General features: G+C 34.8%; 1 protein-coding gene across 1 annotated transcript in view; it reads right to left on the minus strand.

Moving 5' to 3' along the window:
- Positions 1-2,665: 2,665 nt before the first annotated feature.
- Positions 2,666-12,252, minus strand: part of LOC108166858 (uncharacterized) — a 25,775-nt gene continuing 16,188 nt past the window's right edge. Inside the window, exons 4-5 of the mRNA XM_017308511.1 lie at positions 3,425-3,688; positions 2,666-2,670 (exon numbers count right to left, since the gene is read on the minus strand). Coding sequence (XP_017164000.1) covers positions 2,666-2,670; positions 3,425-3,688 — 269 coding nt within the window. The remainder of the gene's footprint in view (positions 2,671-3,424; positions 3,689-12,252) is intronic.

Raw genomic sequence — 12,252 nt, forward strand, 5'->3', positions numbered from 1 at the left:
GACAAACACTGAAGAGAAGAAGAGCTATGATTAATGTAGTTACAGTTCTATCCATGTTTTAATTAATGCTGCAGAGCTCAGTCGTTTTGCAAATCGTTTTGCAAATCGTTCAAAGTTTAAACTGGCATTGCTGTACATCTTTTATCTGCTCATTTTGCCTACCAATTTTTACTTGAATGTTCATTGCATTTTTCGTAGACGCTTCTGAAAATAATTTCTATTCCCATGGCTTGTTAGTTCTCTGAGAAATTATTTTTGATGATAAATACAGAAACAAGCATAAAAATCAAAACATCTACAATAGCGACAGTAATATTAATGATAAAATAATGATCAGTGCAAAGTAGCCTACAAATTCTTTGGTGGGGGGCGTTGAGGGACCTGAATAAGGGCGAGGGGGACGCTGGGCCAAAAAAGGTTGAGAAACACTGATGTAGAGTCTTTTTTTCCTGCAACATCACCACACAACTTCAAGAGGAGACTGATGAAGAATGATGACTGTAGATCAATTATGTTACATATTTTAAAACCTAAACATCATTAATGTAGAAACATAATTCACTTGGTTTGTGTTTAATTATTTCTTTTCTTTGTTTATAAAACTGATTCATTAGAAAAACAAAAAATAATCTATAGAGTAATTAAACCTTCCAGATAATCATAAAGATGTTTAATGAATCAATGGGGAATCACAAAAAAGAGAAAAATAGCATTAAAAAATCTTAGAATCATCATTGTTTTTGTATTTTATATCTTTGAGCAACTCTTTTGGAAATTCTATTTAAATTATCTGTATATTTAACATGTTTGGATTTATCTTAATTTAAAATATGCCATTATTTCCACCATCAGTCTGTCATCAGTGTCTTTAGCTGCTATAAAACATAGTTCACCATTTCCAGAGGCTCTGCTGAGTTGGATTGACTCATAGAGGGAATGCAACCCTCCATCATCTACAATAAAACAAGGTTAAATGAGCGAAAATCAATGAAATGATCATTTTTAAACTGAGATGCTCAAAGCTTATGTTTTTAGCTGTGTTTTATTACTTTGATCTTTCCTGAAAATATGTTGATTTTAGTTACCTGTGTGAAATTTCATAATTATCTTAGTCTAACGTATTTTTACTGCCTTACGTATATTTTCCTACCTTACTGCTGAAGAGTAATAATTATGGACGAATTTCTTCTAACAAGATTTATTTTACATCCAAACAGCAGTAAGGTAGGAATATTTTTCACCCTGTTTTTATTTGTTTTCTTTGCTCATTCATTAGAAAAAAGAAAATTATCTATGAAGTAATTAAACCTTCCAGTTAATCATAAAGATGTTTAATGTGAGACGAACCATGGAGCAGAGAGCTGTAAACAGAACCGTCATTCTGGGTCACTCCATGATTTGTGGCTGAGGCTGGATTGATGCTCTCTGGTTGATTCAGTCTGAACATAACAGATTTATATGCATTATGGAAATAAACAATTTGAATGTGTGTAAAGAAAGATAAAACAAATGTTTTAGACTGACCTGACACGACCTGTATCGGTAAGGGAAAAAAATACATTTAATAACTTTTTACTCTGCTTTTAATTCATGTTAAGACATTAGAATAAACTTAAAACATTTGAACAAATTAAGGATTTAACTAAATACTTCATTTAATATGAGCACAAAAAGTTCTCACCTTTGGACTGTCTGCAGTGCCACAACAAGATCAGGAGAATAATGAGAATAATGAAAACGATTCCAACAACTGGACCAACGATCAACATGACAGGAAATGAAGAGCTGACAGGACTGGATACAGTTGCTGGAAATAAGAAACATTAAAAATGAATGAATCTGAAATAGCAACAGATTTCATGACATCATCATCTGTTTTGTAAAAGACATGATTTCAAACTTGAACACAGATAAAAAATCTTCAGCACATCCACAGAAACATTCTTGGTCTTCACCTTATTGTTAAATTAACTCAAATGTTTTTACTGAATAAAATGCATCAAACATTTTCCTCCTCCTCACCTCTAACAGACATCCAGCTCCTTGGTGAATCTTTTCCTGAATGTTGACATTTGTAGAAACCTTCATCTGACTTTGACACTGCAGAGATCTTCAGCTCCTCTCTGCTGTCATTATGAAGGAGTTTATCATTATGATAGAAAAACACATTGGAAAAAAGATTTTGTGTTTTATCTCTGCATCTCAGAGTAACAGGATCTCCTTCAGTCACAGGATGAACAGGACTCAGCAGGAGAGGAGCAGAAGAATCATCTGTTGTAAAACAATAAGAGAATATTCAGTTCTGTCTCGGTGCTTTGGAAGAAATTTGAAGAAATGTTTTGGAGCTGTTCAACCAGAGTATCAATTTGAATCTGATAGAGAATCTATGGAGAGCTACAGATCAGGGTGATGGTGACCTGAGAGCTCATCACCAAAGATAAATCATCAAAACACAAGTGGAAATGTGGAAAACGTTCATTAGCAATATTAACGGTTTTCTTAATGTAATGCCAACAATATTTTTTACACTGAATTCCATGCAACAATTTTGCACAAGACAAGTATTTCATCATCTCAATAAAGACAAAGCTAATAAATTAAATTTATTGCCCTGGAAACATATCCTACTTTAACATTGAACTCTGTTCAGACCTGCTTGTCTTGTTTATTCTGATATAAAAAAAGAACTTTATGATTGAATGAAAATCATTTCAATCTCAAACTGGCAAAGGTTGGAATAATGAATAATATTGAGTCAGTTTTATGTCTGATTCCACTGGTCAGAACCACACTTTGTGAAGTATTGCCAAACAAAAAGTGGTTATTACTGTAGTTTGTAACAATTTATGTGACGTACATTGACGGTATGAGGCTACCACTCAAAGTGCCTAGATGGAGTAGTGCTCGCCATACGTTTGTACATAATGCTGCTGTTCCCACATGTGCAGCTGAGCTCAGGAATCTTATGTACAAATGCATGTGTAGGTTGTCATGCATTAATATAATTGCAATTTCATTATATTCTGCACTTAGTGAGATTTTCCTGAAGATTGTGGAATCACTGGCGTCGTCAATTATGTGCGACTCAGTGAATAATATTGTATCATAAAAGCAGCTGGAATTATGCATTTAGGCTAAAAAGTGTTGTAGTATTTTAAATTACATAATCTGATGAGTTAATTTTAGCTTTGTATAAGTGGTAGAGCAATTGATTGGGAACAATTTACATCATGGATGATCAATTTTCCATTTTAATCTGAACCGATTTTAAATATTAACAACAAAAAAGAAGACCCGACACCATGATGGAAGAAAAATGACACAAAATTATCAACATAATGAATTATTTTGTGATTTCACCTCAGTTATGCAATGTAGCAGAAAAAGTCAAAAAGAAAAAAAAAGGCTACAAACCAGAACTTACCCTGTACAGTGATGTTGACAGCATTGCTAAACTCTCCAGATTTTGACTCACACCAGTAAACTCCACTATTAAACCGGTTTGGGTTGATGGTGCATGTAGTTCCAGTCAGGTTTCCCCAGTAGGAGCAGTTTGACAGTTCTGTTTCCATAAACCTCATCACTCTCCATTTAGCAGAGTTTCCTTCACAGCTCAGAGACACAGACTCAGATCTGAAGTGTTGAACTCTGTCAGGATTCACTGAGAGAGAAGCTGCTGGATGAGGATCTGGAAACAAGACAGGATTTCAGCTGAGATCAGAAACATTTGTTAAATGTTTTATTACAAGTGGCTTGTTTCTATAGTAATAAAGATCAGAGCAAACATTTCATCAAGTTGATCAAACTTTTATTTCAGCTTCTATGCCCCACAAATCTGGAACAAACTTCCAGAAAACTTCAAAACAGTTGAAACACTGAGATCCTTTAAATCTAGACTAAAGGTTCCAGCTGTTTCGATTTGCTTTTGAAACTTAATGATGAAACATTAATTAGTAATCTGATGTGCAAAATGTAATGCTGACTGTGTGTTCTATGACTTTGTGTTTTTGTGTTTTTATGATTTAAAGTATTTGAAAATGTCTTATTGTTGAAAGGTGCTATACAAATAAAATTTGATTGATTGATTTAAAACTACCGGTATTCCCAAATATTTCAGTTCTCAAAGGAAATAAACTGCAGAGGAAATAATTCTTCCATTTTTTACAAAAACAAGTCGTAGTTTAAATGTGAATTTTTAACAGTGTCATGAATTGGTTGTATTAGTGGTGGTGAGGATGGACATGGTGGACCCAGGTTCGAAGAGTAAATGAATGTTTCATGATGATAATCACAAAGTGTACAGAAATCCAGGGAGCACAGGTGAATATGATGAGGTTAGGAACTCAGACACACAGGTAGACACGACCAGGACCCGGCAGGGAGCAGGGGACACAGGTGGGATTGAATACACAAGGGGTAATCAGGGAACCTGAGACACAGCTGGGAGCAATCAGGGCCAGACTAGACGACACAGGAACCAAACTGACACACATAAAAACAAAACCTGTCAAACAGCTTCTCCTGATCAATGTTTTAATTCACCACTAAAGATGATGGTCGATTCGCCTGCATCCCTGCAGACTTCTTTAGCTTTTATTTATTCAGAAAATTACTTATCTCATATTTCTGTCACTTTAGACACACACCTGTAAACTGTTTATTATCTGATAATGTGATTGATCCATCAGTTGGTAGCTATGATACAAGTATCTTTTTTTTCCTAATGCTACGTCATAAATGAAATTAAATCAATTTCCATGGAATTTCTATTTAAAGTTAAATCGAAAGAAGCATTTGAAATAAAAGTTTCCTCAGATCAAAAATGTCTGAAACTCATTTTTATTTGAGAGTAAAGACAGAAATAAACTGACCTGCAGACCAGACAAACTCTGGTTTGCTGTAATGAGTGTAAAACTCTGGTTCTCCTCTTCCTGCTCTGCACACAAATCCTGCTGTGTCAGTCGATACATTAATGATGAAGGAGTTTTGCTCAGTACCATTGGTGCTGTCAGGCAGCAGCTCATAGGTGTAGGAGCTACTGGATGGATCAGGAACAGCTTTATACCAGAAGAACCTCCATCCTGCTGATTGATGGTCCAAACCCTCACAGCTCAGAGTCACTGAGGCTCCAGGATTCAGCCATAATGGAGACACAGAGAGGACAGGCTGAGGGGGAGACGCTGATGGAGAGAGATTAGAAACTGGGTTGATAAATGAATGATCTCCCATGTTTAACCCATTCATTTATTTATTTTTTAATGGTTTTCATTCTTTTATGGAAAGCCATTTCAGCCTAAAATTAATTAATTAATTAATTAGTAATTGGATTCTATATTCCTATTTATATTTATTCTTCTATACATTTATTTATTATTTTATTCATTTATATATTTCCACATTTATTTCTGCCTGTCCTTTTTTCGTTGTCCTTATTCATTCCTCATTTTCCAATTTTCCATATTTGTTTTTGCTTCAATATGATGAGGGGCGGTGCCTTCAGGCTACAACTTATCCCAATTGGTTGGTTAGTTGAAGAAAGATGGCGACCTATCACCAGCACATCAGTGAGCTGTAGCTTGGCAACTTCATTACAAAATAGTGTTTTAACTCCTGACTTTATTGTTTTTCGTGTCACACAGAATGTGTGTTTCAGTCAGCGGCTCTCATAGATTCAAAGCTTCACCGTCGGGTTTTTCATAGTTTGGACAAAGCGGCCGCTGAAGTTGGCTTACGATTTAAGCTTCAGGAGAAAATGGATAAATGAAAATGAAAAAAATGACTAAAGAAAACAGAAAAAGGATAAATGACTAAGGAAAATAAGGAAATGAAAAAAGAACATGCAGAAATAAATGCTGAAATAAATAAATGAGTAAATAAATAAAATAACCCACGTATGGAAGCTTAAGTCCTTGACACAGACTTCACAGGTTCAATTCCCGGCCTAATCTCCTTTGCCGCATGTCTTCCCCTCTCTATTACTTAGCTTCCTGTCTAACCACTCTCAAATAAAGGCCACAAGAGCTAACAAAACAAAAACCTTTTGTGTCTAACAAGAGTTTTTACATGATTTCTGATATATTATGTCATGTAATATCTGAAAAGACATAAACACCATAAACTATCAATGCACTGGGAAAAGTATGCATGTACATCTGAATGTATCATATTTTTTCCACATTTAAATGAAATACATTTTCTGTTGTACTATAATTACAGCTGCTCTTTGTTTACTTTGTTTCAAACTTCAAAAGTTGCAAACAACAAGGTTTTTATATTGTTCAAAAATATAAATATTACAAATGATCACTTCCATGTTAATTATAAATAACCAACTCACACACAGTTAGGTTAACAACATCACTCCATGGTGTCAAGAAAATTCCTTCTCTGTTTCCTCTACAGCTGTATTCTCCACTGTCAGCATCAGTAGCTGAGTTGATCCTGTATTCACTGCGTGTTGGAGAGTTTCTATTGGTTGGTCTCCATTCATACGTCCACTGAGTTCCTCCCTGGATCTCACATCTCAGAGTGACTTTTTCTCCTCTGTAGATCTGAGACCAGTTGGGTTGTAGAATCAAACTGGGTTTATTGGGAACTATAGGACAAAATATTTAATTAGGCCATTACCAGAACAGTCAAGAGAATTTAATTTAACACTTAAACTGAATAAAATCATCTCTTAACTTGCAGAAAATGTTTCTCTAACTTTAGTGAGTGAATTTGATCAAAACTATCCTCAAGCTCTGTGTTTGTATTAGTTAATAAAACCCTTTAAAAGATTACAATGACTTTCTAGAAGCAGATTAGAAAGAAATGAAGGATTGGTTACCTATTTTACTCAAATTGTGATATGATCAGGGTAAATATGAATTTAATTTAGAAATTAAATGATAGAGTAAACAGTCGCTTTATTGTTATTTGAGATTTTTAAATGCTGATTGGTTGTTTGTAGTTTTTAATATTAGTTGATCTAACCTATTATTTCTCCATTCACACATCCTTTCAGTTCCTTCCTGGTTTTCACACTTCAGACTGTCTCTACTTTCAGAGACCAGCTGGTTTTCAGGACCACAGTCGGATTCGAAACTGTTCATATGCGGAAACATCAAGTTAGGAAATTAAAAGACACAAAGTGAAGCTGAACTCATAATTTTATGAAGGACATCAGATATCCACTGTGTCTGCATGTTAATCAATTTGTTATAAAGGTAATATTTTCTCTTCAGCTGAGTAAATAGAGAAATTCACTTTACACATAAACTTCAAAGATGCATTAAAATTAAACTTAAGGTATCTACAAATACAAACTAAAAAAATTGTAAAGAAAAAATGTCTGGTTCAAAGTTTTTAAACTTAATGTATTTCACAGCAGGATGTTATTTGGTCTTTATTTGAGGTCAGTTTATAGGTTTTTAGTAACACTGAATAATTGTGGCTGTTTTAACAGAACTGGTTTTAAATAAGCCAAAGAAACTGAAAAAAATCTTTCTGTCTTTTGGAGAAGCTTAATTATGAAATTTTGACATAAAATCTCTAGTTATATCAAATTTTTTTTTTTTAACCTACGGTTGATGACAAATGTTTTATGAAAAAAAAAATCACATCCAGGATTTAAAGATGTGATGATATGATGATGACTTGATAGCTAAACTCACCAGTTCTCCAGACGGTGACCTTGTTGCTGGTTTCTGAGTAAAAAACTGGATCTCCTCTTCCTCCTTTACAGCTGTACTTTCCTCCCTTTGAGACTCTGATGGTTCCATCTGGTTCTGTGTTTCCAGAGGATCCATCTGCAGGATATTGTTTTCCATTTCTGAACCAGTCAAACTTCCAGCCAGTAGATCCGTCCACAGAGCAGGTCAGTGTAACACTGCCCCCTGCTGGTATGACTGTTTCCATTGCTGTCAGTGTGGCTGTGGGCTTATCAGCTGTTGAGTTTAGAAATGAGAACAATAAATAAATAATCAGAATATGAATTTTTTTCAGGAAGGATTTTATTACAGTAAAAAACAAACAAACATTAAAAAAATTTAATAATTTTTCAAACTAAAGAGAAACATGAACTCTGCATGAGACTGATGGACCATGTTTTCTATCATGTTTCAATGAGAGCTGAGGAAACTTGAATTATTTTAGGTAAAAACCAAACTTGCCCTATAACTCAAACTTAAGACCAGTTGGATTTTTTCAGCAGCAGATCAAACTAGCAGAGTCACAAACAGACTAACCTGTAATTTATGAACAACACACACCTTGGTTCTAGGTTGTTTAACAAATCATAAAAACATGTCTGGATCAAACATGTGCTGTATAACATGACTAAAATATTCTGTATCAATATAAAACAACGGCCCAATCAAGTAAGTATCATGAGCAAAAACATCTGCAAATCAGCAGGAACTGCACTTAAATGATGTTTCACACTGAAACAGTTCCAAGACAGAACATGAACATCTTGTCACATTTGTAAATATCTACATTAAATATTTTACTCCAAAAGACAATTTGTGTCTATACAGCAAAACTAAGCCCTTAATCTCGCTCTGTAACAACATAGTTCCTCCTGTTTGGGTTTCTGCATCCATGAAAACATATGTTTTTTTTTCCATTTGCATTTCTCACAAAAGTTACACTTCAACCAGCTGTCAGTTTGTTCTCCCACAGAGAAACTGGAGCTTTTAATGACTTTCAAAGAGACTCCTGGATCAGCAACATTTTCTGTTTTTCTCTTTAGTTCATGGAGATCAGGAAACTAAGTACAGAACATTTTCAGTTTGAGTTGAGGTCAGACAGACTCACATAACACTGTCAGTCTGACAGAATTACTACACTTCTTAAATGAAGATATCTTCAAAGAGAATTAATGAAATCTGGCTATGAGACAAAAGTGTCTCATGATAAAGCAGAAGCTGCATGTCGAACCCTGCAGAGTGGACAGTTAGAATGAAGTCGTTCATATTAGATTGTAGATACAAAATGCAGTTCATACAACTGAAAATCACTACACTATACCGGCTTGTTCTTACAGTGTAAACTCACACACACACACACACACACACACACACACACGCACGCCCACGCCCACACACGCACACACACGCACACACACACACATTTGTTTGGCTATCTGTGGTGACTTACCCTAACCAAAACTCACACACACACACACCCACACACACACACACGCACACGCACGCACGCACGCACGCACGCACGCACACACACACACACACACACACACACACACACACACAACCCACGCACATACACACGCACACGCACGCACGCACACACACACACACACACACACACACAACCCACGCACATACATGCATGTGAGAACATGTAAACGCCACACAAAGATTCAAACCCATAACTTTCTTGCTACAACAGAGCAAACAAAAGCACTCAGTGTTACACTGCCCCCTACTGGGATGGTTGTTAGATCTATTGCCAATGTGGCTGTTTCCATCACCTGCTGGTGATGGAAACAAATGGATTGATTTCACAATAATAAAAAAGGAATTCATAATTCATTTAAAAAAAAAAAATCTTTATAATCTTAATATGGCATGATTAATGTTAGGAGCTAATAAAATAATTGATTTTAAATTTGAATTTTGAGACTAATTTCACTTTAAGTCAAAATATTTCATAAGCAGTAATCCCGCCTTTGAGATAAGTGGAACAACTTTATTTAAAAGGGCTTACCTGAAACAGTAACATTGACAGTATTACTGCATTTTGTTTTATTTGAGCGCTTTCTGTAACCACAGCACTGATATTCACCACTGTGGTGCAGAGGTTCAAGTGTGATGCTTTTATTTTGGTGGTAGGGTTGAACTGGATCATTATTCCTGTTCAGCTTGTATTCCCATACAGAGTTTTCACTTTCATTCCTGTCACAGATGAAAGTAACAAACTCTCCAGAATAAAACGTCGACCAGTTGGGCTCAACAGTCAGCACAGCATCTACAACAGAAACCATATTTAGCCGATTTCTTTTCTAGTTTACTAGATCTGATAAAACACACAAAAAAGAAAACAGCTAAAAACAAAGTAAGATGTGAAATACAGGAATAAAGCTGAAGCTGTTGTTGAGAGAATAAATCTTTGAAATAAATATTAAAAGTTGACGTTACCCAGAGCTTGTCCACAGCAGAAGAGTGAGGTCAGCACTAAAATAAAGGTTGAAACCTGGTTAGCATGACAAACATTGAATAACATGAAATTAACAACAAAGTTTTGAACCACACTCACACTTAGCACCAACTTTGTTGTTCTCTTTAACAAATTCATTATTTTGTTAAAACACATATTATTCATTTATATAAATATTTTTTTTGTCTGAGTTTAAGTTGCACTTCAGAAACTTGACACTCTGACAACTAAATATTCTCAGTTTTACATCATATTCAACCAAATTCACTCAACTTGTAATTTACAATAGAAGGTTGAATTGTGGGTTATAGGTCACACCTCTTGGTTCACATTACAGTTTTCATTATATTTTATATTCTAATATGTTTTACTTTCTTATCTGCAGTGTTAGATTTACTAATCTCTTTCATCGGTGAATGTTCCTAATTTATTCGATTATTTATAATAATCAGGTGGTCAAATACTTACAGCATAAAGAAAACAATGACAGCAGGAAAAAAGCGTGAGAGACATTTATAAAGCTCCTTTTTGTTCTAACATATTATTTTCTTTAATTTGCACCATCTGAACACAGAAAGTGATTTACTTACACAATAAGCCCAGCAAAGGATCCAAGGTTTTCTCCATCTTGGCTTCCAGGCAGTTTTTCTGCTTCAGTCAAAAGTTTCTTCAGTGAAGTGACACGATGCAAATGCAGCATCTGTAGATAAAGAGAAGAGCAGGAAACAGAGTCAATGATTCACCTCAGACTAGATCATAATATCTTAATTTACTAACACTGACATCACTGGGGAGTTTGTTCCTGCTACAAACGGCTGAGACTTTTCCTGTCCACTGATGAGAAATCAGGTTAAAATAAGTCAAGTCTACAACAAGCTCAGTGTGATGTTGTGCATAAACTATCAAGGCAGCATTTTTAAAGGAAATTCCTGCTTTCAAATGTATGTTTTTGTCATGGAAATTATGAAAAATGAAATGCAACAATAACAGATTAGAAAGAAGTATTTAAATGTAGAAGCCATTTTGTGCGAAAACAGCGTTTGGTTTCGAGTGCGTGACAACCATGTGGTCGGTTATTTTTTACCGTTCCTCTTTATGTCTAAAAACAAGTGACAGAATGATCTCACCTGTCACATTAAAATAAGATCTTAGGTGGGTGGAGGCGGATAAGAGATCAGAAAAACTGTGAAGGATGTGAAGTAGTTCTAAATTTAAAAAGGTCTAAAAAGCAGCAAAAAATGTTAGTTTGAAAAGCATTATTTCTACATTTTACAGTTTCTGGTTCTGAGACATTGGCAAAATAACTTTTTTTCTGCAATATTATCATGTAAATCATGTAGATGAAACCTAACTCTGGCATGTTACTCTTCATTTCCTGGTCCATATGTGCAAAGGCTTATCAGAGTATCAACACAGAGCCAAAACGTTTATGGTCCGTCAAACAGAATTGTGTTTCTAATAAGTAGTGCTATGAAAATCCTTTACTTTTTTTTCTTACACAGCAATTGAGTCACTATGAGAAGTGCTACAGTTTATTAGAGCAAACTGTATATCATGTTGATTGATTCTCATTGGTCCAGTCTTGACGTTTCTTTTAGCTTGTCCATAGCAGAGAAGTGTGTTCGTCACTATATTAAAAAAAAGGCTCACTTATGACATTCAAGTATAAAAAACTCAAAATTGACTACAGAACATTTCCATATGTCATAAAAACTTGTCACATCTAGTAAAAACGTTGCCATAACCCAGAAACATGTGGCCTAGTGGTAGTTCATAAGCCTCAGTGACATTTTTTTATTAAGCTTTGTTTCCTCATTACAAATATAAAAAATAGAAAAACAGGAAACTTGATGTATAAAATTACCTGATTTTGTCAAGGTTAGTGGTTAATATGTTTTCAAAATTACTAAGAAGAAATTACCTACAACTTCCTGAACTAAAACTCATGAGCTTAATATTTAAGATGTTTTTTGCTACCACCTGGTGGAAGTTAAAAGGAACTGCAATGCATTTACTGTTTAAAAGCCTCATTGTCGTGTTATTGAGCTGCAAGACATTCATCCAGGAATTTAATCAAGCAAAACAAATATA

Source organism: Poecilia reticulata, linkage group LG14, assembly GCF_000633615.1.
Source record: "Poecilia reticulata strain Guanapo linkage group LG14, Guppy_female_1.0+MT, whole genome shotgun sequence".
Lineage (NCBI taxonomy): Eukaryota > Metazoa > Chordata > Actinopteri > Cyprinodontiformes > Poeciliidae > Poecilia > Poecilia reticulata.